Below are 26,637 nucleotides of genomic sequence, written 5' to 3'. Positions count from 1 at the left end.
GACAGGCATGCTGGATTTGCCAGGACTTCCAACACTCAGACCACACTTCAAGAAACACTGATATAGAAGAATAAGTAGATTAGTAGTACATTCTTGATGCTTCTGCAACTAGTTTTAAAAACCTCTGAATTATCATTATTACATATAGATATTATTTATTAAATTATATAATAGAATTTCCTAAATCAAAATAAGAGATACAATAAACATTAAGGAATACCAGTTCCAGATTACACACCACAGCCCTGCAGAAGGGTTAGCATTAGAGCAGTGTTTCTCAATCTTGGCAGCTTGAAGATGTGTGGACTTCAGCTCTCAGAATTCCCTAGCCAGCTTGCTTAAACTTACATGAAACTTCTTTTGCTGAGGATTGAAGGAGAATCACCAGTGTGATAAAACTTGTCATTCTGAAGGTTCTTAATATCTAAAAACCAGTTAACAAGCAATTTCCAGAAAGGATTAGGAAAAGAAGTAGGGAAACCCAGTGTTTGTTTGAGGGCTCTGAACTACGGCTTGGGCAAAACAGACTTTCCCTCAGCTCCCAAAGCTCTAAAACAGGATTTCTCAACCTTGGCAAAGCTGGCTGGGGAATTCTGGGAGTTGAAGTCCACACAGCTTAGAGTCACCAAGGTTGAGGAACCCTGCTCTAAAACACGCCAGAGACTGTTTTACAGTCTCATTGAGGGGAGCCTCTGCATGGAGTGCTTGTGGGTGATCCCAGGCCTCCCCTTTATCTGGAGAGGAATTTTGAGGTGTGATCCTTGTTCTGCTGCTGTCATCAGCTCCGCTGAAAGCAGAGCCATCTTCAGTCTGCCATTGCTTCCCCAGAAGTCCACAGAGCTGGGCAAATTGTGTGTGTGTGTGTGTGTGTTATAATGCATAATATAAAAAATAGACTAAATTCTATTACGTCGTGCTGTCTTCAGTCAACTGCAAAGTATTTAGCAGATAACAGGATTTCTTCTTGTTTTGTGTTGGCAGGTAGGCAGACAAGTGAAAGAGATGAATGACCTGAGACTAGACACAAAGACTGATGGGACTAAACCAGACAAATAGGATGTTATTAATATAACCCCCATCCCATCCCCATCCCCCAAAAGAGCTCCAATATTCATAAGATTTGTGAATTTATTCATGAGATAAAACTCATTCACCGGCTATTCATGTCAGTGTCAGGAGAGCCCATCACACCATTCAACCATCCCCAAATTCTCCAAATATGGACGTGAAGTTGCAGTATTATATATTGTCTACAAAACCCCCCAAAGCATCAGAAAATACATTAAATATGTGAAACACTTCATAGCCATCCAGTTTTCTTTGCTGCAACAAAGTTGGCCTGCTTAAAGCCAATTTTCTGTGCAATACGTGCTAGGATTTTAATCAGGGTAGAGAATATGAGGAGCTGAATTCTGAAATTACCAAAGCTAAATTATATGAAACCAGCACTTTTTGGTGGTGTGCTTGTTCTAAATGACATTCTTTCATTTAGAAAGGAATTTTGTTACGGGACCAGAAAATTGTTGCAAGAAACTCAGTAAGTTTTTAGAATTTTGGCAGGGACTTTTTGAAGGCCATCTATGCCCATAACAGAGAATCTACATGGAAGGAAAAAAATTGTCTATCCTGACTTTGGGAAGTATCTCAACAGCAGGAGAATTTTCTAAGCCCACTGAATCATCCACATGGCAGAAAGAAACCATATATTTTTACCCCCAGTATCTGCCTTTCAGATGTGTATTACCTTCCAATTGAGGAATTCCTTCTATTATGATTAAATGTTTTACAGTGCTTATCATAGTGCAGTGAGGACTATCTAATGAACTTTTATATATTAAGCACAACAGATAAAACTTCTTTATTGCTGTTCCTTCATCTTAATACTTTTAGTGGAATGCTTTTCCTCAAGCAATAAGTCCTTAAGCAGCAAGAAATATATACACATATACATACCCCAGGTTTTGAGTCATTATCTTACAAGCACAGTAGGCCTAGCAATCATCCAATTCAATACCATGTACAAAACAAGAAAAATACAATATTTTTCAGAGAAAACACCAGCCAGCAATCAGTCGCAACTGCAAGATGCTGTTCTATTATCTCTTCTTCCTTTTGCTTAAGCTACTATTTTGGCTAGATCCATCAAAATAATTTCAATCAGAGCAAGAAAATAAGAGAAACCGATATACAATTTGAAACTGATGCTATCTCATTATGTAACATCAATTTAGCTTTCTTGTATATATAGTAAGTACAACAGTCATTTTTTTAAAAAAGTATTTATTTATTTATACTTCAAATTTATTCACAGCCCATCTTACTCAAGGAGCAACTTTGGGCGGTTACGTGTATAAAATGTATTTTGCTGCTGAATAATGCCCCATCTTCTGAAGACGTAATTGATGGAAATTTATTTATATTGAAGACTCAAAGAGGTCATAACTGTTTATCTTATTTTCATCATATAATGCTATTTTTTCCATTAGCTGCTTCTTTTTATCATTGATCTTTATTTCTTTCATTAAAGCTGAAATAAAAGACAAAGTAGTATCACTGACATAATAAATACACTTGCTTTCAAATTATCACTATCAAAAACAAATCCCTTTCAAGGAACAAATAAATAAAAAAATTACTTTGAACTACTGTGAAACTTTTCTTTTCCAGATTAATGTTCTATTTTAGAAGGGCAGGGAATGTTGAAAACTGGCTTCTCAGGGAAAGATCCTATAAACCAATACATATTAAAAATCTTTTTTATTTAATTAAGAATACTTCCAAACAAAGGGCTCCAAGTCCAAGCAGCCAAAAGCAATCGTGCAGTTATTCCATCTTCCAAAATAAGTTTTATCTGGAAATAAAAATTATGGGGGAAATTATGGGAAAAATGGAGTTACAAAAATAAGATTTTGTCTTTTTGATCCATTCTAAAATTCCCAGAATGATTCAGTGTAATTTTACAGTGAATTTTGTTTTATAAGGACCTACAGTGAACTGAATCTCCAGGATCCATGCTTGCTGTTAAGCACAGTTTAAGTAGTTATTGGAATAATATGCATTCAACTGTACTTGAAGCTAGGTCTTCTTGGTAGTGGCCCCAATGTCCCCAGGGATGTGACTGGCTCCTTCATTCCTTGCATTCCAAAAGGCACTTAAGATACTTCTTTTTCAGTGTGCCTTCAATAACAACAACAACAACCTAATAGATTTAGGAATGTTTTTATGTTATTTTAATTGGGGGTAGGGAGAAGCTTTGGTTTGGAATGTTTGATTTTATGTTGATGCTTTTATTCTGTAACCTGTCCAGTGAAATATGAGTGGACGCTATAAAAATTCCCCTCACTAAAGCTATCTGCAAAAGCCTAATGTACAAATTAGAACAAAAGTTAAGGAAAGACACATAATTCCTTTTGTAGATATCTGAGCAAAAGTGAATAATGCACAGGCATTTTGCAGAATTAGAATCCTGAAGCATTCATGTAAAATAATGCTTCTTAATTTATAATTGCAAAAATAACTTTAAAATAAATAGAATGACAAGCATATGAAATAATGAGAACTAGAGGCATGTTAACAAGAAGCTCCAAGAAACCCCATTTGGCTCCATTTCATTAAGATGCTTTTCAACACAATTTCTAAAACAGCTTAAAAATTCATAAGAAAACTACCATGTAAAGACAAAATACTAAAAAATGCAAACATCGATTAAAAGAATCCAGAAGTTGTCATAAAAGACCAGCCCAAGACAGCTGAAGCTTCCTGGAAAAAGAGTGGCCCTAGTTTGCTTTTTAAAGCCAAATAATGCAAAAAGCAAAGGGAATATCCATATGGGAAGAACTCTGGTGCTTGAGCACCACCAGGGAAAAAGCACAAAATCAAGGATTCCACAGAAATCTTATGGTCTGTGTAGGTGCCTATAAGAGCAGACAGATCCTGGAGTATTCACGACTCAAACTGTTTAGAATTTTAAAATCAAAATTAATACTTTACGTTTTAAACTCTCTGTTGTATAATGGTTAAGGTACTGGAGTAGGACTGGTGAGACCTAGGTTGAAGTCTATTTTCAGCAATGGAAACTGACTTGCATGACTTTGTACTAGTCCCTTTCTTTCAACTAAACCTGACATGTAGGATTACCATGATAGGGATAAAATGAGTGGAAATCTCTCAAGCTGCTTTGAGCTCTTGGAGGAAGGGCAGGATATAATCCCAATCAATAGACCTGGAAACCAACCAGTTAGCCAAACTGTTATAAAATTATCAATACATGTTCTGTATGGACAGCTCTGATCAAAATTTTATCAAGCATATTCTGGTATTTCCAACCACTTTTAAAATCTAATGTGGATGTCACTAATGCAAGCATCCTCATGAAATAATACAGCTGGCAAACTAGCCAAGGTGGTAAAATATATTCTTCACTATATCTGCCATCTGAGCATCCAGCACTATGTAGGTTTTTAAATATGAGTGCTATTCCATCAGCACAAGTATAAGTATATACTGGAGTGAATATATTCCCAGTATACAGTACTGTATTTCCATTTACTTCACCTTATTTACCCTTTCTAAGCTATTGCTGATTGCAGGCATTGTTTCAGACTCTCCCAACTTGGATCTGAGGAGAAACCGAGTTGTGTGTCATCGTTATTTCTATGATGCTATATCAAACTTTCCATAGAATCTCCTACATTATTAATTCCTATCAGCCTCAAAGAATATTTAAATATTACCTTTTACCTTGTGAGGAACAAGCAGCACCATCATTTTTTCTCTCCTGATTTGTTTTCCTGTCAGTCTCTGTATTTTTTGCTGTGAACATCACAGGCTTAGTGAAAGAAACATTTTCTGGCTCCAGATTGCTTTTGGTTGAGGGACAACAGGGAGTATGTTCTACAGGGTCCCATGAAAAGTTACATGATTCATCTGACTCACAAGGGACCCTTAACATCTGCTCAGAGTATGTTTCAGGAGGCAAAACGTTTATTGCAGGTGGTAATGTAGTTGCACAGTTTAGAGATCCAGAATTGGCCCAACCCTCACAGCTGTGACTATAGAAGTCAACATTGAAGGGACTAGCTGGTTCATCATTGGTTTCTTCTGGAGTATTGATGAAGAGTCCAAGATTTCTGCTTTCAGACGTGTTCTGAGACCTTGTTTGACGATCTGCAATTTCCATCATTTCATTCACCTGTTTTTGACAAGAATGTTAAACAGATTGTTTCTGCTTTCCTCATTGAAATAACACAGTTTCCCTATTTTCTACTTTTACTAACAGACTCTTACATACAATAAAATAAAGAAAATAAAAGCACTAAGTGACAAGGACTAGGGTACCTCCACTAGGAGGCTGATTATATTTACCTCTGTTGTGTCTGCATTCTTTTTCCGCAGGCAAATGCAGATAGAAGTGGCCAAACATAAAGCGGTTGTTTCCGGCAAACAATCTGTTCGCTTATCTTGATATTTGTGACATATTTCCATGGCAGCAAGATTTTCAAAGTTTTTCTCCTTAGCACAAGACAATTCTTTTGCCACTCTGAGCTCTTCAAGCAAGGCATCCTTCTGTTGAAGAAAAAGGGACCCTCACCACCACATATTTTAAGGCAGGAACAAAAATTCATAGAATTTATATAGCATTTAAATTACTATGGTATACTAATTTAATTTAACTTATTACACAGGAGCAAAATCAACATAGTCAAATCAAACGTAACAATGCATAAAAACATGTTCTGGATATTTTCAAAATTTTCTGAAAAAATTAAATCACTGTGTAGAGCAGCCTTCCTAATATTGTGCCTTCCAAATATCTAAAAATCTCATTTCCCATAAACCCCAGTAAACATGGTCAAATATTTGTGGGAACTGAAGGCTAACATATCTGGACAGCATCATGTTGGGAAAACTGACATTTGGACCTGCAAGCCTAAGTTTTTGGAAGTGATGATTCATTCCTACTAGTAGACAAGAAGCAGTACATGTGGCACAAGTGAGCTGCATGAAATAATAGCACTGATTCTAAAACTGATTCCTGAGGAATTTCCATTTTTAGGGCCTTTCTTCAAGCATTTAAATCACCAAAAATATATTTTCTACATACCAGAAAAATAGGATTTCTTCTTTCATCCATTGCTTTCATGCCAGTCAGTATTTCTGCTAAAACCTAGAAAAATAATTACAATTTTTTTTAAATTTAGAATTGCCAGCTGAGCATCCTGACCTTCAGACTATTTATATAGTTCATCTGGTACTATCTAGGTGCAATCCAGTCCTATTATAGAAGAAGATCTTGCTAACAGATACAAGCCAGCTTTTAACCAAGTGTATAGAGACCAGTACTGCCTATGCTGACAGGCAGCTTCTCTCTTCAAGCTTAGGCAGAGGTCTTTCCTCGTCTTATAATCCAAAAATCTTTTTCCTCAAGACACCTAGACAGAACCCAACACAAATGTTTTGCCTGCCATGCAAAGAATGTGCCCTGGCATGGAAATATGGGTTTATTTATAGATTTTCAGTCCCCAAACATAATTTTATGAAATAATACCTTGACATTTTACTAATCTATACACTGGAAGCAATATATCAAACTTAATTAAATGAAAACATGTCTGATTCTTGGCATCAGAGTTATGTAAGATTATTCATGAAGAACAACTTACAATTCCACAAGCAAATATGTCCACTTTTTCAGTTAGCTGCCCATGCCTGACAAAATCTTCTGGGAAATAAGCTAGTGAAGCTTGCAAGACTTTAGTTTTTATCACAGTATATTCTGATTTCTTTTCCACAGGATGAAGCCTAAGACCAGAATGTCCAAGTTGTGGTACAAAGTTTGCATCCAACAAAACATTGGAACTGTTTGTAAAGGAGACAAAAATACCAACAAAAGATCAGCTACTACATTGATCTTTGAATGTGAATTACAGCTTCATCTTAAACAGGTCAAACACCACAGTCATTATTCAAATATAAACAGCAGTTAAACAAACAAACAGGAAATGGGTCTCTCAGACCCACCTGTGACCAAAACTTGATCTGAAAAGGCAAGCCTACGCTATAAGCAATGGCAGCTAATTCAGACCTTTAATACAAAAATTTGAATTCTAACACAGCATAATGCTAAGAAGGTACTCCAAAGTATAAATTATGCCAATATTGTCAGCCAACAATATTTTATTTACAGTGGCAATTTCTTAAATTAGGGCAGACAAGTGACTTTCTTCTAAAAATATGTATTCACAAACATGCATCTGGAGGTAAAACAATGAGGCTGGGTGTTCGTAGGCAAAATAAATGGGCAGAAGAACAGAGTTACAAACAAATTCTTTCCTTCAAATGCTCTCTTCTAGTTATTCTGCTCCTACTTGCTCCTACTTATGATAGGGGAAAGAGAGCCAAAACCAGTTGAGGGGATAGCTGTACTGTAGATTCAGCAGGTAGGAAAAGATTACATTTATTACTAACAACTTCATGCCTCTTGAGGATTTTTTATCTGACACTTCGAATCACTTCTAAACGTTAGTTCTGGCTTGATGCATTGCAGTTATATTTTGCATTCTCCTTTTTCAGTCATGAAGGCCAATCTAGCAACGTGTGTTTGTATTCTTTAATTAGAGAAAAAGCAATTATCTACATGCTTTTGGCAGCCCCCTTATAGACTTTTTGCATGAAATGGAAAAAAATGCACTTATGATTTGTGATTTTGATTATTAGGGGAAAAAACCCTGGATAATAGAAAAAATGAGCTTTTTTTGTAATCACAGAGTAAGAGATAACTTTGTAACAGTACTTATATTTGCTGCAAAGGAAATCAGAAGCTTCTATTTTTTTCTTTTTTATTCTTTCTGCACTTTTTCTTTTTTTCTTTCTTTTTTTACCATTTCGTTTGTGCTAGTTTTTATGTGCTTTGTAAAACTTTTAATAAAAAAATATTTTAAAAAGCAATGTGTGTGTGTAAGGGAACTTGCTAGGAAGGATCATGCATAAATGTTGAGCTAATTGCCATCCTATGAAAGCACATTTTTAATCAGATAAAAGTTTAAGTAGTTCATTAAATAATTTACAATGGGATGCATAAAGAAGAAGTAAGTGGTATTTTAAATACAGATCCTCACCTTTTTACATTCCCATGAATAATTCCAAAGTGATGTAAATGTTGAATGGCTTTAATTAGTCCCAAAGATATTCTGGTGCGTTTCTCCCAGGTTAATGCTTCAGAACCATCCTACAACAGAAAGATAAACAGCTCTTTGAAAAGATCATGACTGTTTAGCAATGAACGTCAAAACTCTTTTGTTGCAGAAAAGGAATAATGTATTGGGAATAATTCTCACATACTCCTCTGCAGCCATGTATTTCAGCCTTTTTGAGCCTGATACTGGACTGCAACTACCATCATCTCCATGACAATTGGGGATGGAAATCGTAGTTCAATATATTTGGAGGACACCAGGCTCTGGAAAAGCTTTCATACTTTCTTCCTAAACAGAATTACAGGATGTGGAAATGGTACTGTTGGGCCCTTAGGAAAAAAAAGTCAAAACTAACTATATAGCAACAGCTAAACATACTGAAGACAACTAAAATTATTATATATGGTTTGATGTCATGTCTCACTGTGTAAAATAGATTTTCATGTCTGGCAGATAACTACAATACCTAGGCAGATCTCACAAGCAGGTTAAAAAAAACAACATGTTTGAGGTACCCAAAATCTAATAACAGCCTTCCAGAATTTGGTTATCCAACTCCCACAGTCCCACAGCAAGAATGGTTTTTAGAGAATTATAGATGCTGAAGCCCAATATATGAGGAGGGTACTTGGATGGGGAAGGTAACTTTATGAGTGCCAAAGGGACTTCTAAGCTTTATTTTTCTTTGTGTCAGCAGATTGCTATTTTATATCATCAACTGCTTTTGAAACTGTTTTTACAGAACACAAAGCTAAAGCCACCCAAGAGTATTTATGCAACTAATAATTTAGATTCAGATTCTTAAAACATACAAAGAAACTGAAAAGCAGATAATCCTCTTTTGATTAATTTTGTAGCTGAAAATTTGTTCTAAACGTATACCTACAACCTGATGTAGATACACACTTTTACTCATTTTCCCTTCACTCCTATTGCTCAGAGATCTATGACTAATAGATCAGAATAATCAGAAAAAATCAGAAAAAAAAGAAGAAAAGCCTCTATATATTTGACTTTCAGCAAGAATACAGCTTAATGTGGATTAATTCTTGAAACACTTGGAAATATAATATTATTTATTCACTTTTTCGATATTCCATTTCATTTGGAAAGACTCTGAGCAATTCGCATACATACAGTCTGTGCACAGATGTATAATACACACCCCCACCAGAGAATCTGCCCTCAAAATAACATGCCAAGACAAATCCTCCATTGTATAACCCCTCAGTTGTGGGGTCTGTCTGTCTTTCTGTCTTATTTAAATTCTCAGGCTGCTTCAATCACAATAACAACTCTAAGTGGCTTATAAAATACTGTATTACTTACATACTTTAGGAAATTTATTGACAGTCATACTGAGTTTGGATAACTGAGTAAGCCAAAGAGCAATACTAACAGGGTCATATGGTCAAGCACACACAGTTTTAGGTAAGTATTTTGGCACAACATGTTGTCTGAACACAACCAGAGTTACAGAGCTACAGTATCCACTGGGTTACTACTGCAACCAAGGTTTTTTTGCAAGGGTTAGGAAAGCAAATTCTTGAGGCTAAACAATAGCTAGAGTCAAACTGATGTCCCTGTACTTGGGAGTGAGTGATCCCTCATTAGCCCTTTGCCTTCCTGTCAATGATGCAGCCAAGGCGTCCTTTCCCTCTTCTCTGCAACCACAATGAGCAATCTGAGGTCTTCCAAATGTTGTTAGTTGGAATGTAACTCCCATAATTCCTCCCATGCTGGCTGAGTTGACAGAAGTACTTCCTTTTGACAGATGTGGTATGTGAACATGCATCCTTGTTGTTTACCTGACACTGTAGCCTGTCCAGCAGTGATCCATTTTCCATGTAGGGGTAAATCAAGCAGTGAAGTCCACTTTCTACACAGAAACCCAACAACTGCAGAATATTAGGATGGCAACATCTAAAAAGCGGTTGAAGAAATTGTATTTATTCATTTATTACAATTATACTCCATCGCAATCTCAACAATCTTCCAAGAATTCAAACATTATAACATACACAATCCAACCCGATACAAAAAACGTAAAACAAACCAAAAATCCAAAAAAAAGGAGAAACAATCCAGAAAAAATGATACGTACATTGCTGATTTGTTGCCAGCACACAACAATAATCATAACCATATCATATGAACCTTGGTAAGAAACTAAAACCGCATCATGCAGCATCAACCACATCAAAAACATACATGATAATGTTATGTGACTTAATAAGCAATTTAAACTAGAGCATTTTAATTCTTTTTACTAGCACTATAATTACAATCCAGTGTTTATGCCCACCAACACATGCCACAAACATGAGTGAAGCCTCACATGTATATACTTCCTCTACATTCATTGTACATTTATAATTCATATACTTCCTTATTTCTCTGCTGCTGCTTCCTGCATGTAAAAAGTATATCAAGCCATTGAAACAGGCAAACTTAGGAAACAACTCAGCAAATTTGGATTTCTGGAAAGATCTTTATTACTAGGAGCTTAATGTAACAAAGAATGTTTAAAAGAGGATGAACTTTAGACTTCTTATGTTGGTGAAGAAAGAAATTTGAAGGTTCTTTAATTCACATTACTTGGTCTTGTTGTGTTATAGCTTCCTTTTGGATTCAAGTTAATATGTTACCATAATTCTGGGAAAAAATACAATATTTAAGGATCTCAATATTGTGGAAAGACAGACTCCCCGGGGCAAATTATAAGCACCTGTGTGCCTTCCTGCCTCTCTCTTTTCAACCCTCCCCCATTGTCAGCATGACCCACCTGCCAATTAAACAGCAGCCGCCAATCAAACAGCATCACTGGGGAGGCGGGCAAGGAGGAGGGAAGAGAAGATGGCTACCTGGGAGCTCAGCCACAGGCCTCATGAAGAAGAGGCTGAATAAACAGTCAAAACCCAGGAGTCAAAGTAAAGCATGAAACTAAAGGATAGGCAGCCCTACTGAGAAAGAGGTCACAGGAAAGGAGGCAGCAGCTGAGAAAACCGGGGAGAGAGAGGTTTTTTATTTCCTTCCCTCTGACCTGGTACGAGGGAGAAGTTCTTCTAGCCCTTTCCCTCAGATGGAGCTGAAAGTTCAGCTGAAGAGGAAAAGAGCTCAGAAGCCCAGCTAGGAACAAACAGGCAGAAAAGGCAAAGAAAAAGCAAAGACTTTGACAGAACAGGAATAGGAAACAGAAACAAACAATCTGAACCCTACAGAAAAGGACTATAAAGAGTAACAATGCCAACATATAGGGTTTAAGACAAAATAAATATAGAGGTCAGCAATAAATATATTACAGATATGAAACAGATACAAAGATTCCATGAAATTGGACTTTAAACAATATAGCATAAAGAAAGAGCCTATAGGTAATGGTTAAAATAAAATATAGTTTTAGCAATAAGATATTAATTTCTGAAATAGTTGAAGGCATTTATATTTATAATATTTTTTGTAAGCTTTCCTTGTTTGTAAAATAAAAGTCTCCCCCACCCATTGAAGGGAAATATAAAAGCAAAACAAACCAGCTGTTCGTTTGCAGTGCTTTGTGTTGTAATGGAGTCTGGGTCAATCTAATTGTTTGTGGTTCAGAAAAGAACCCATGACAAATGTGATGTTGAATTATATTCCTAAAATATGGAACTTGTCATCTTATGAAGAGCTTTGGCTATCAATCTTGGGGCACAACAAAGAGGATAATCCTACGTAATTGGAAAGAAAGTAATTCTTCTGTTTTTAAGGAACGGATCCTTGATATGCCTTTGTTACCTGTTTTTAAAAAGCCTTTCTGCACTAAAAAATTAGATGACACATTGTGTTCCTATGTGGTCCACCTTTAATGATAAACTCAATGACTGAATTCCATACAGGTATGTATACTTTTCATATGGATTTTTATTAAGTTGCTTTTTGAGTTATGTTTAGTTCTAGTATGTTTAGCTTTTTTTCACTCTATTAATACTGTTTATTGTACATATAAACAAGAGGCAGGGCTTTAATTGCAATCATGGCTGCCATCTTGATTTTTTTTACTCACAGATGCCCTTGATTTAAACAACAAAAATAAAAAAAGGAAAAGTAGGGTACTGTAACAGAATCTAGCAAGCCTGCCAAAGCAATTCTCCAGATCAACTTACACCTAGCATAATTAAGGCAGAGTTACTATGAATTGCTTGTGTTTTTCCCCTCCCCTAGACTCAAGAATCTCTTCTGTAATGGCCCTCCTTTCTCCTGTAACAATCTGGACTCCCTCCTCCATGTTCTCATGGTCTGTTAGACATTCCATCACAAAGCCACAACTAAATTAAGAATTCTCCCCTAGATTAAAAATTCACTTCCTGATTCTACATGCTTTCATAATTCTCATTAGGAAGTGCTTCTGCTGTGGAAATTATGTATTTCTGAATCTTTTATTCCACTACCTTTTTGTTACTATAGCTTTAAAAAGAAAATCCATTTTTCATTTTCCCTTCTTTTACTTTTTCCTTTCATTGCTGTGCTACTTATATTGATTTATTCACTGGGATTTGCCTGTTATATAAACAAGAAGTTTTATTGTGTCTAGCAAATTTTTGCTCTTGTGTGGCCACTTAATTAAAGGGAGACCTTTTTTTCCCTTTCAGATGACAGGAGTGTGTATTTCACAAGGATTCCAGGCAACTTTCCTTGGTAAATTTGTAGAGCAATTATTTTTTTTGCAGTATAAATATTTAAGCAATCATAGTAACAGGAACGAGCATTTTAAATTTAAGGTTTAAAGGTGTCAGGCTTGTAAGAAGTCGAAGATTGCTAGCAGTTTTTGGTCAGGCAAGAAAGCAGACCTGGAAAATTCCAGGAACTTGGATTTAGATCTCAAGAAAATCCTGGTGGTTGAATTTGACTCTGGAAAAGGGTAAAACATAACTAAGGGAATATTGGCATTTGTGTTTGTGCAGGTATATGTGTTTGTTAATCTCTCTGAACCTTGAGGTGCAGTTGCCCTTAACTAACCCCAAAATTACTTTTTTGAGGTCATTTACAATGCAAGTATCCCTCATGATCCATCAATATTCTGGGCTCTCTGATATAAACCCTAAGTTAGTAATATTTTTTGAAGTGGATCTGCATTGTGTAAAATCTATCTCGCTTGACTGGATTGAGAAGGAAAAAAATTGGGTCCTTCTTTTGCATGGCCAGGTCCTTCTTTCACGCACTGGCTGGGTCTTTCTTTCATCGCAGCGCAGCCAGGACCTTCTTTCGCATTGGCCTTCTTTCACGTGCTGGCTGGGGCTGCCTTTTGCAAAAGAAGGACCCAGCTGGCGCATGAAAGAAGGACCTGGCTGGCGCATGAAAGAAGGACCCGGCTGGCGCACGAAAGAAGGACCTGGTTGCCCTGGGGCGAAAGAAAATGGTGTGAAAGAAGGCCCTGGCTGGTGGAACTAGCGGCAGGTAGGTGGGCAGCCAAAAGGGCAGAGATGGGGGTGGGACAGGGGGGGAGTTGAAGTGGACGCAGCCCCTTACCATCTTCCAAGAATGGCTTGGATCTGGGTGGCTCCTTGCCTAACCACCACGTGGGATTTGCTCAACGACAGCAACTAGGACTGCTGGAACTGCCATTGCTAAGCAGGGCGGTCACATGACATTTCGCTTAATGACCACATCACTTAGTGATGGAGTTGATGGTCCCAATTAGGGTTGTTAAGAGAGGACTACCTGTATAAAATTTCCATACCATTACAATACTTCAAAGTTAGCAACACCAACTTATGTTGGTATATTCTCCACAAAGAACTGAAAAAAGTAATAAACATAATCTGAATAAATCTAGGACATATGGACAGAAAAAGAAGAATGGGTTGCGGAGAATATCCTATGTAAATGAGAGAGCTAGACTTTACAATAATAGGATAAAATGATAATGTAAATTGTCCTCAGGGCGATACATGGGGTTAGGAATAACAATATCACCACACACTCTCATGTTTTAATTTAAATTACAAGTAAAAGCCCATTACTTTAATATCAAGCATAAGATAAACAATTCAACAGAAAGTAATGCTAAAGCTCACAAGGTAAACTAACACTGTTATCTGCTGCTTCCCCCCTCCCCCTTAACAGTTGCCTGACTACTTACCGAAAGCAGATTTGTACTTCTGTATGAAAAAATATGTTTGTCTCATTCTGGAATAAAGAGAATCCTATTATTTTTCAGAACAGCAAGTGCATAATTACACATACTATACTGTATACAGTATATACTGGCCATTTTCTTAAACAGGTAATTAAAGATCTATTGTACTCAAAATGGCAATTAGGATTGGAGAAGGTGAGGCCAGTATGTTTATTCTGCTATACTCCGATTTCATCAGTAGTTCAAGCTCCAAGAGATCTCTCCCAATATGCTCATACATTGCATTTCACTAACACTATTTACCTGTGTAGAATGAAATCCCTTTATATTATTATACCTGCATTTTCAATAATATACTTTTCGAAGAGTTCTTTTTTGCTTCTGTGTTTTTAATTCTGCTATTTTAAATCAGATTGCTTTACTGATTTAAGTGGGAGGTTAATTCTAGTCTATATTTGTATTGTATTAAATTTGTTATAAATAATTTTTAGTAGAAAAGATGGCTAGAAAGTAACGACAAGGCTTTCATAACTTTCACCAATATAGATAGGTTCAACAATCTAATGCTATTTGGTTCTAGCTTAGAAAAATTAACCCCATCATAATAATCCAAGCCCACCAAATTATTTATCAGAACTCCTAACAATAACTGGGGGATCAGATTTTTGAACTTGTCCTCTGACTCAGCCAGTCTGGGTTCATGACAGATAAACAGGAGATGCCCTGTGAAATTGTTCCAGAGCTTTTCCAGAGTTTGGGGGATGTCCCCCAAGAGCCTTCTTCCAAAGACACACTGCTAGGGGTGGGAGTGGCGGTGTCAGGAATCCAATATGGGAATTCAGTGCCACCTCTATTGTTAATCAGCATTGCACATGCCTTTCTAATTTTGTTCAGTTCATGAGATAAATGAAGAAAGACACCTACCTCTTTTAGCTTTTTAACAACACAGTGAGTATTGTCTCTCTGACCTCTGTAAGTAGTAGCAAAAATGCCTTCACTAATTTGGTTTTCCTCACTGAAGCCACTGGTGGCAATTTCCACTTCCCTTGGCGTCCACAAAAGGCTTGCAGTGTCATGATTAGGAGAAGCCTCCTCCTGAGGAATGGAAGAACAGTAGAACTAGACATTTAAGAGAAAAGACGTGACTTCGTTATTTTGGTAAACATCAGAAAAATTACATTCAATCCCAAGCCAGACCACAGGCTGCCGTTACAATACAACTATACCTAATTCTGGTTACCACTAGAACTGCACATCAAAAACTGTACATTTTGATTTGATTTGATTAGTGGTATCAATTCTATTAGGGAAACAATAGAATTGGTTCTCCACTATTATCCTGTGCATTCACAATGTCTTCCAGGTGGTTTGTGGGGAGTAGGTTTAATGGCCACTTAGGGCCACGTGGCAGAGCATTAAGCAAAGAAAAGTCCCACTGGAAGAGGTTATATGTTCATCTGCATAATATTGGATGTAGCTGCAAATCTGCTAGGTTTTTAAAGTTATTTTGTGTCACATACCCTCCTGGTTGTGGGCATTCCCTTTTTAATTCTTTTTTGTTCTTTAATATTAAATGAAGTCCCGTAAACTCTCTGCAAGTTCTTTACAGGGTCTGTTTATCTTGCTGACATCACTAAACCCTTTTCTGATTTAGAAATTCTTTATTTTGTTATGCATTATGGCTGAATGCGACTAGTTAGAACATGGGGAAGATAATATTTACACAAGCTGTCTTTTATGAAATAACTTAATAAAAGGAAAATTTACAGGAAGTCAGAAAAAATTTCAGGATAGCAAGCAGGGTACCTCAGCTCCAGGCATCAGGTCATCTTAGCCAATTAAGTAAAAAATATTGCAGAAGCTTAATTTTTATTTTGACTGTGTATGCTCTTAAGTGTACTGTTTGCAGAAGACTTTAGCTAAATGCAATAAATATGATCCACAGAAAACCATTTAAATTAGTGGTAACTTCTCCTGCTCTTTACCTTTCCATTTGATAAATCTGAGAAATTTGAATGTAAAGAATGTGGGAGGTCCATGGAAGTTGGTGGTAGAGATAAAGGAAGTATGTCTGCATCTATTCTTAAAAGAGGATCTGAAAATGACAAAAATAAAATACATTAGAGGCTATTTCTGAAGCTTTGGAATCACAGGAGAAACACATTTGTTTCATTCTAGATATCTGTGCTCAGTGAAAATCAACAGAGTTACAAATCTTCTAGCATTTTAAGTTGGGTTGCAGCCCCTAGCCAATCGTGGCTGATCTTGACAAGGCTATGCAGGATTGGACCTGGTTACTACTTAGACAGGAGACCGCTAAGCAATTCTGGCCTATAGGCTAGACTGGGAACGTGATGAAACATCATGGAAGGAAGAAATAGTAAATTCACTTCTACATTATTGTAAAGAAAACTATGTGGATGTGTTTACATAGTCATCAGAGGTTGAGCTCAACTCAATGAAGACGTTACTTCTTTGTGCTAGAAAGCAGATCCACTCGTCCTGCTGCTCTCCAGATATCTTGGAGTTCAAATTTCAATTATCTATAGATAGTATTGTCATGCTACTTAGAATTTATGGGAGCTGAAATCCAATATATTTGACAGACACCAATATGGGGAAAATTGCCCTGGGAGAGCAGATTCACTGCTTTTCTAGTGATCTTATTTTGTTTAGTTGAAGTGAGTGGGATATTCTCTAAAGTATGTGTGCAGAGAGCACAGCTTTTATTATTTTCTGGGACCAACATGACTACCAATAATGCAGTCCTTTTTACAGCTTTCAGGGATGTAAGTTGGAGAAAAAAATTACACTACTTTTAAGTCTTACAAAACTAGTTCAAGGCTTCTTTGTGCACAGGAGAATGAATCAACTCTGAAGGGAACCCAGATGCTACTATAGGCAGGGCTCCTAATGCCTTTACCAGTTGCAAAGACCTTCAGAAGATGGAACTAAGTCCACTCTGTATTCTACTGCTGAAATGTTCTCTTTCCCACTACTACTACGTGCCTGGCCATCTATGTCTTTGAGCATTACATCAAGCCATCAGGTGGATGGTTTATAAAGTGTGTTTTATAAAGAGTAACTTATAGCTTAGTATTATGTGTGAATCAGGCCATTATGAATAGTTCAACAAACTATGTGGAATTAATCATGGGATGGTATGATGCATGAGTCTAATCACTCTCCTGTGGCCTAGGAAACAGATGAATCTGGGTGATAGTGGTTATGCGAGATAAGCCTGACCATTACCATTATGGAAAAGAGATTAAATACTTTTGACTGAATCAAGAAAACAATAAACCACCTCCTTTCTTGTAGAAAGGAAACATTACAAAATAGCACATTTAAGAAATAAGTTGCATATACACACTTAGCAGTGGCTGAGAACTTCTCTTTGTTAACTAAACAAAACTTAAAGATGTTTTTGTAAAAATTCTAAATGCTTTTTGTACTGTACCATTCTGTCTTCTATGCATCTGTCTCAAGTTTGGCAATAGCGGTGGTATTTCCATCCCATTTCCTATTTTCTCTCTATTTTTCTTCCCACTTGGATGTGGCAATTCCTCTTCCTGTTCAGGGGGCTTTAAAGAAGCCCTGGCAGAATCATGATTGAGTGACTTCCCTGTAAAAATAAAACACATTGATGGAATAGAAAATACCTAATTGTACACATGCAGAGCCAGAGTGGTAGGATATTGAGGCTTGCAAGTCCAATTCAGATGGGTTCTCTGCTCAGAATACTTGCCTCTACTCTCGTACAGGTAGTCCTCGTTTAATGACTACAATTGGGACTGGCAACTCTGTCATTAAGCGAAGCAATCATTGAGTGAAACCATGACTGTGCTTATGATTTTACTTTAGCTTTCCTTTGCTTTACAGACCGTTGAAGGTTGTAAATGTGAGTATTGGTCGAGAAGTTGCTTTTCATCACTGTCGTAACTGTGAACGATTGTTAAACAAGACAGTTGCTAAAAGGGGACTACTGTACTTCAGAAAGTTCAATGCCAATGGAAATGATTCCTTTCTCACCCCAGTGCAAGGATAATTTCTCTTGCATTAGAGAACAAGGCATTCTCGGTAAGGGATACCTCATTCCTTTAATGGCAACCAAAAAATGTGACAATACCTGCCTGGAGAATGTTTCCTGATAAAGAAGACCCACTAGTGGCATCCTCAAAGTGGTGTCATTCCTTCAGATTCAGAATAAGATTGTACTCACTGTTTACCCATTAATACTTGTAGCCCAAGGAGCTCAGGGATCTACTCTGGTTTCTCACTCTGGGTCCAGCACCTTTAACCACTATACCAAACAGATTCTTGCAAGCTACTTATCTAATTACTGTACAATGTTAGGAGTAAAAGAGAATCAGATATACAGTGATCCAGTTAGATGATGTTTTGCTGAAAATAGGTATTTTTTTAACTGTCCATCAAAATCAGTGGTGCTTGCAAGGAATTCATTTTATCTAGAGCAGACAGGGCCGCAACTAGGGTGGGGCAAGAGGGGCATGTGCCCTGGGCGCCGTGCTGGGGAGGTGCCAAAATGAGCGTTGGGGGGGGGGTGCCAAAATGGGTGCGGAATCCATGTTTGCCCCTGGTGACACAGACCCTAGTTGTGGCCCTGACAGCAGACCCTAATTCTCTTAAAAAGTTTGAATAACTGATTCAGAAGTTGTATGCAGGAAGATGAAGAACCATCCATAACAATATACAGATTTCAAGATCTATTTTTTCTCTATAACAATCTTTTAAAATTTTCAGTTAAATTTCATTTCTTTCTGGGTGGGACACTAAGTGCAAACAAAAGGCCACTTCTAAAACAAGGTAAGATGCATTAAGACAAATATCTGAATTCTCTGTAGTAAATAACAGGAATTCAGTTCACCACATAAACTAGCCCCGAAAATAGTTATGACTGAATCCACTGTTTTAATTAACTTACTGTTTTTAGCTCTGCTATATATTTTTCACAATCTTACATTATAATGCAGTATAAAAAAGCCATTTTAGAAAATTAAGAAGAAAAGTAAAGGAGGTGATTTAAATAAGTATTTATAAATAAAATTATAGGGAAAGGATATGTGAGAGTACAAACAGCTGTAAGACTCATTCTTTCCTGAAATAAGAGACCAAACCGAGCATACTTCAGAAATCCCAGAATTGCATCATGGAAGCAATGGCTGAAATTTCTGCATATTTGGTGATGGAAGGGGGAGAGGGAGATAAATTAAAATAAAAAATGCAAATGACTCATACCAAATTTCTAATCCTAGTGGCTGGAGAGAAAAAAATCAGATATTATAGTCAACAAATGACTATAACAATTTGTCACCTTGTCATTAGTGATGGTTTTGCTCTTATTACTGGAATCCTGGGTCATTGATTTAGCAGTGAATCTCACTGGACTCCCTAGGACACATTACTGAAAAGGCCTGGAAAGGCCTGCTTTGTACAGCATCCAGGCAGGCCAACATTAGCTCAAGAGCTTTTTCAGTCAATTTTTTCCCATGTTCTTTCCTTTCCTTTTTTAACTGTTTCTTCTAAACTTCTGTTTCTACTCTGTGGGTTTTACTTGTGGATCTGACAGTTTTTTGCTTAAACTTTCTTTTAATAACATATTAAATTGCTAGTGACATCATTGTGGCTTATTCCAGATGCCTATGGAAACCTCAAAGTACATTCCAACCATAACACTTCTGTCACCAGAGGTTTAAAAATACCGAGATGAACAATAATTAAGAATCAGCACGTCCTTGTACCCCCTGTATCTTAAACAGAAAAGCCCAGCTTAACTGAACTGATTCAATTCAATTCCAACTAAATTTCCTTTGAGAAAATTAAATAGGAACAACAGACATCCCGAAATATTGTGGGAGGGACTGATACTTCTTTTGCTAAACTTTATATGACCTCAGGGAAACATTCCGAAATACTGCAGATGCTGCTATTGTATTTCAGGAAATTCATATCCTTTCTACCATGTTCATGTTCAATCATCTGTTGAAAAAAATGCAGAAGAAAGAAATTTCATACTACTGAGAAGGTGTGGAATCTGCTAGAGTGGAATGCAGCAGTGAGGTGAGAAGTTTAAAGAACAAAAGGCAAGGTATCAAGGTATGTGAATGAGGCAGAAGCAAGGATGATTTGCAAGGACAGAAACATGTTAGTATAAACTAGATTTAGCTGTATTCCCATTCTCTTATCTGATGTCTTTATTTAGCTTAGTACTTAGTGATTCTTACTTCTTTTCTGCTCTTTGCATATCTTCACTTACCCCCACAGATAATAACATAATGGCTGTGTATAAATATTAATATTATTATAAATATTTTTTTTTCTTGAGTTTGTAATCGAGCACTACATACCCCAAACAAGCTTGGGCCTGGTAACCTGGTAAAAAAACCCAGGAAAGTGTTGTTTGGGGAAGGGGAATTTTTGGTTTTGCTCCATCCATATTTGGGGGAAGCATCTCTTCAATCAAGAAGAGGTGGTGGCAGCAAAATCACACCCGGCGCCTCTCTGATCTGGGAGAAGAATCACATCCGGAGCCACAAAGAGAAGGAGCAGGAGGGTGGAGATTCCAGGGTGTGGATGCAGATGTCCTGGATGCTGGTGAAAGACAAGACTTCCTGTCTTTCTCCCTGTTCACATGTGTTTATAAACTCACAGACTACACCCACCCCCTGTTACTATACTTTTAAAAGTGGTTTCTTGCTCACTTATACTCAACCAGCACGTTGAAGGGGCACTTATCTTTTAATGTATCTTATGTGAAATGCAGATTATAATCTGTAAGAGAATGCCATAAGGATGAAACAGGGATTCCAGATCAATGGATACAATTAAAAATTAAAAATACAATATGATGGATATTAAAAAACCTGAACAGAGCAATTTTCACTTACAGAGCTGACAATATAAGAACAGCAACATTTTAAATAATAGCTCATAAAAATTCATCTTAAGATATCTTTAAAAACTCATTTTTTCTTGATTTTATATTTCAGGTTCCTCACCTCCAATGGCTATGTTAATTCTGGTGAATTCAAGTCTTTTTCCCCCCTTCCACTGTCATTTCTCCTCCCTCCCTTTCTTTTTCAGTGAGTTTGAATACAGCTTAGCATTTATGTTTGTATAGCACAGTGCAGGTTAAGCATTTTTTATTATGTATTTATGTGTTGCGTTTAAAGTTCCATCTTATTTTGCTGCACTATTAAGTATTCAAGACATTTAGTAACATTAAATATTACAAAATAAACAGAATAATTATAGAATAAAAACAACTATAGAAAAAGCACTAATTAGGAAATATAGCCAACCAAATGAAATCCACAACCCGCAACAGGGAAAAGCAATGACCCCGGCAGGTTCCTGGGTGCTTCTGTTGGCACTCAACCTCTCACTCTTTGAGAACATAAATGGACTCACAATAAAATGTTGCTTGAAATAATGGAAGGACTCGGTGTTCCACATCAACTTCCATTCCTGTATCTCCTTTTCTTTCTTCTCCCTGCTCTTTCATGTTGGGCTCTCAGCTCCTCACTCTGGTCTTGGCCACCACCCCCTCATTTCATCCAGCTTTCTTCTCCCTCCACAACAGCTTCCTTCCCTTTATGAAAATTGTCCTTCCTACCTCCACTTGTTTTCCCACCTTTCCTTGACTCCTTCACCACTTTTCTTCCCCATCCCCTGCCATCCTCATCTGTTCTCATTTCTGCTTTATGCCTCCCTCATCCTTCTTCTGTATTCTAGGTAATGTCACTTGTCCATCCATCCCATCCCTTCTCTCCCATTCCTGCTTCCTCCCAATTAACTGTCTCCCCACCCCTGCCTTTCCAACACATCCACATTGTTCTTTCTCCATCATCCTTCATTCTATTTCAGTCACCCCCTCTTTGCTGCCTCTTTCTCTCCTTCACTGTGGACATTTCTCCCTGGCCCCCAAGTTGTCCAGTTTTAGATAACAGCTGAAGACATGACTTTTCACCCAAAATACTGCCAAAATACTACCTAACAGATATTTGTTATGTTAGGGTTTGTTGTTATTCTCTGCTTTAATGTTAATAAATGCTTAATTCTTACATAGCTAAATGTACCTTTTTTGTATTTTATTTTGTATTGTTCTGTGTACTGCTGTGAGCATCTTTAGGTCAAAGAGCGATATATTAACATTAATGTGACAAGGCAGCAGTTATGCACACCTGTGTCAACTCTGGAACAAGTGTGGGAAAGAAGGAAAGTAACCCAAACACACACTTCCTTGAGCTGAGTGATGGAGTTCCACAGTGGCTAAAATGGACTAGGCAACTCTAGTTGCTGTTAGAGTATGGTAATTTCTATCCAGAGAAAGGTTGGCTGGGAAATCTATAGTGGACTGAACGACTGACACTAATTAGGATTTATAGGATGCTGGGTGAAATCAGGAGAAGACTCACCAAAGCATTTGAGGGCTCAACCCTGGAAAGAAGAACACAGAAAGGGGATGAGGAGGACACATAGCTAGATGACCCTAAGGTTTGACTAGCACTGAACATGATGGAAAATAAAAAGATCAAAAGTCTACTTGCCAGAGAATTAAGCAGCCAGTCACCAAGAGCTCCACAGTTTGAGAGTGGATGCTAAAATGAAATTAATTTCACAAGCACTTTCAAGTCCTAGAAGGATAAATAGGAGTAGGACTTGTAATAAGGGGCCAGGGTGGAGGATACATATACATTAGGAAGATCTACCTGAGGCACACATCATACTGTGTTAAGATTTGCTTACTTAGAATGCTTTTGAGACGAAATGCAGGTCTAGAAAAAAAATGCTTGTTTGGTTCTTTTAGTTCAGAGGGGGTCAGTGTCCTCTACAGAATGCAAACATCGAGCACCACTGAAGCTGGTGAAAAGTGAAGCTACAGCATTCTGTGAAGTATTACTCTGATAAAGCTGAGCTTATATCCAAAGTGGCTACACCGTTTGTCTTTGTTTTTGAATGACATAAGAGAATGACATAAGAGAAAAATCTGGAAACTGTCTGGTGTTGTTTTGCCCTCATCAGACCTTTAATGCCTTCAGTTGATTGCCTTGCTGAGGTTGTCCATCCAATTGCCCTCCTCTTCTTTCTGCACAATTGCAAGCCATGGACGGTCTTCCTGATGTTGGGGGAGGGGTGCACTTATTTTGCTCCATTACCCCGTTTTGATTATAAAGCTGTGGGTAAACTGAGCTGACCATTAGAAGAAATGACAAGCAACATTTCGACTGACTGGTTATGAACTACTGCTACCAAGCTCAAGAAAAGAGAGAAGGCACTCACAATCTGCAATCACTTGTGCTGCTCTATAGAACTCCAATTCCTGCAGAAGTTCCAACAATTGATGGACCGTTGCAAGCCTCACTCCCCACCACCACATCAGTTCTCTTGTTATACTAATTCCTGCTTTTTCCATGCATTTGATTTTTCTCAGCTCAGTCTGGTCAGTTATCACATGGGATGCTGGAAGCAAAACAAAACAATTTTGATTAACAGGTCACTTCCCTTTCACACACATTTATCATCTGGTTGAACTTGTTAAATTTGAAAGACATGAAAACTCATACGATTTTACCTCAGAGTTCAATCCACAGCTTTATATCATCGAGCTGTGGATGGGGAACCTACTTCCTCTAGATGCTGCTTAACTACAAATCTCAACTAAAACCAGGATGGCCAATCATGAGGAAAGCTGGGATTTGAAGTTCAGCAACATCTGTCATGCAACAAGTTCCCCACCATGACCAAAGGGGATAGTTTTGACTGTGATAATTTTTTATTTTCTCAGGCCATGAAATCAGTTTTGATGCTCCTTAGATTGGAGAGGTTTCGTATAGCGTAACTTAGGTATCTGAATTTATTTTATTTTTAGCTTATTCAATTACGGACATTCTCTGGATGATGACACAGGCCTGCACATTAACAATTCAGAAGGTACAATATGAAACAGAATAATAATGCTTAAAGCCATGCAACAGAACAGTGGTCAGCTAATCCTGTGGGTGTCCAGAAAAAAGAACATGCAGCTCTTCAGATTTTGTTTGACTTGAACATTAATCTTCCCTCAACTCTGATAATGCTGGCCAAAATTGATGGGAACTGGAGGGCAACATCATCTGGAAGGCCATATGCTATCCAACTCCAGCTTAACATTAGGCTGTATAATGCAACAGAAAGGTTATAGGTAGTAGTAACTATGTTGGTCTCGCCACAGTTCCTCATCCTTTTGGCATATGATTGGCAAATGCAAGGAAACAGGGTTTGGCCAAAGTTCTCTGCAAGTCTCTTCATTGCCCATACAATACCCTACTTACTGCTCCATGAAGATGGAGGAGATTGGCAATCTATAAATTACTGCTACTACAGGATTTGGAAGAGAGAAAAGCTGTTTGAGGGAGGGGCCTCAAATGCAGCATTGTATTCGTTTTGTGCTTACAATCAACTACAAAGAAGTTGGTAAGTGTTGCTAAATGTTTCTTCATTTTGTCTGCTAATGTTTACAAACAGTCATTTGTGGTGCATCAAGTGGCCAACTACACACATTTCTTGCCTTTCCAGGGGATACTGAAAGACAATAAATATTATTCCCACTATTCAAATAATTTTCAAGTTTTGCTGTTTATTTGAAGGTAATTCTTGCCATAGGTGACCAGGAAAGTAGTTCCTTACAGATTGGGATTCAACATGCGTCAGTGCAAGGGGGACTATCTAGGAGCCACAGAGGTGTTTTTTCCCTGCCATGCCTGCATTGTGCAACACCATGCACAGAACAGCTGCACTCGTCCTCATTTATCTGAACTGCTGTACTGATAGGAAATCACTGCATAGCAGACTGTTAATCCCATATTCTTCAGGAATGCAACCCAGCAACTCATAACCATGACTCACAATTGTTTGTGAATGAACAAGAAAGCTAGTGATAAGACCGGCTTTCTAATGTATGACGTATCTCTTGAAATACTTTCATTCATGGAAAACCATGTGGCAAAACTGAAAAAATGGTTTGCACCCAAAGATTCTGAGGACCCTTGTAGCCAGAACATACCTGCAGACGCACAGAGTTCACTCCTTCATTAAGCTTTTTTATTTCAATAGATGGAAGAAGAGGTACAATTCTTTCAAGAAGCCTTTTATCAGTAGGGTTAAGCAACAAGACCATGATCATAATAAGTGAATAATTTTCTACAGGAAATGCCTTTTGTCAAAATGACTGACAAAGGAGTCATAAATCATATTACTGTAAGCTGCTTTCACTGACAGATCAGATGAACTCTCATCATCTCATATAGATGCTGCATCTTCTTGAGAAATGCCCAGGGACATTTATTTTAGTAGATTCTAAATCTTTTAGAGATTCCCTCACTGTTGTACTATGTCAGGCCAGATTCCTTCAGGAATGGGACCACACTGCCAGAATTTGCCAGACCAAATATTGTAGTTAACTAGAGCGATTATCTACAGTGGATATATAATCGATAATATACTTGTGTGAGTTTTTACAGCGTGTGTGTGTGTGTGAAAACTATTCCCCTTGTTCTGTACAGCTGCTAAAGGGCCCTTCGGACAGCGTCTTCCATTCCCTCGGCCGCGGTGGGCTCGGGACCGCCCTCCGCCCTGGCTCTCCCCCGCCTCCACTCGCACTCGGTTGGCTCACCAAAGCGCATCCAGTCGTAATCGTTGAGACAGTCCATCTTCTGGCAAAAGTCCTCCAGCACCCAGGAGGGCAAGCTGTGGATGTACGGAGAGGAGGGGCTGGACCCGTCCAACGAGGACAACGGGTAGGGCGGCGCCGGCCGAGCCATTTCGCTCTCCGCTCGTGCCACAGGCCTGGAAATCCCCGTCTCTTTCCCTTTAGCCATCCACAGGAGCTACCGGGCGAGAGGTTCAAGTGGGAAGGGGAGATGAACTTGGCGCTTTTTCCCCGGACACCGAGACCCCGCAGCGCTGGGCTTACTTCCCTTCAGGGCGCGGGCGGGAAGGCGGGCGGTGGTGAAGAAAGCCGAGAGCCGCTTCTTCCACCTTGCCGACCTCTACCGCTACGGTGCTGGACGAGGCGAGGCTCCGGCTCCAGCTCCGCTCTTCGCGCGGATCGCGGCTTGCAGAGAGGCTGCTGGCTGAGACTCTGCTCCGCTCCACTCCACCCAAGCTCCCCGACGTCAGTTTCTACACGTGACGCAAGCTGGTTTCTCTTTCCACGGTTTGCCCCCGACTGGCCCGAGGGCAGCGTTTGTGTGCGGATCTTGGCAGAACGGTGCGTCAAGCCTCTGGCTTTTAGCAAAGTGGGGCATTGCAAAACATCAGAGGAAG

The 26,637-nt window shown here is 38.2% G+C and overlaps 1 protein-coding gene across 2 annotated transcripts; it reads right to left on the bottom strand.

Moving 5' to 3' along the window:
• Positions 1-2,354: 2,354 nt before the first annotated feature.
• Positions 2,355-26,255, bottom strand: IRAK2 (interleukin 1 receptor associated kinase 2). Of its 2 annotated transcripts, none has more exons than XM_063291627.1 (13): positions 25,985-26,255; positions 23,614-23,793; positions 17,771-17,935; positions 16,296-16,405; positions 15,235-15,429; positions 14,314-14,360; positions 10,004-10,118; positions 8,118-8,227; positions 6,663-6,858; positions 6,104-6,166; positions 5,365-5,565; positions 4,741-5,191; positions 2,355-2,527 (listed from the first exon to the last, which is right to left on the bottom strand). In XM_063291627.1, the coding sequence occupies exons 1-13, from the start codon at positions 26,187-26,189 to the stop codon at positions 2,415-2,417; spliced, it is 2,151 nt and encodes a 716-aa protein (XP_063147697.1). In that variant the 5' UTR covers positions 26,190-26,255; the 3' UTR covers positions 2,355-2,414. The 2 variants fall into 2 exon arrangements, with proteins under 2 accessions (XP_063147697.1, XP_063147698.1); XM_063291628.1 differs by having other exon boundaries at positions 2,381-2,527; positions 4,734-5,191.
• Between the last annotated feature and the right edge of the window lie 382 nt (positions 26,256-26,637).

The sequence above is a fragment of the Candoia aspera genome, chromosome 2, assembly GCF_035149785.1.
Source record: "Candoia aspera isolate rCanAsp1 chromosome 2, rCanAsp1.hap2, whole genome shotgun sequence".
In the NCBI taxonomy this organism is placed as follows: Eukaryota; Metazoa; Chordata; class Lepidosauria; order Squamata; family Boidae; genus Candoia; species Candoia aspera.
Note: the sequence above shows the minus strand (reverse complement) of the source record. Positions and strands in the feature narration are given on the sequence as shown.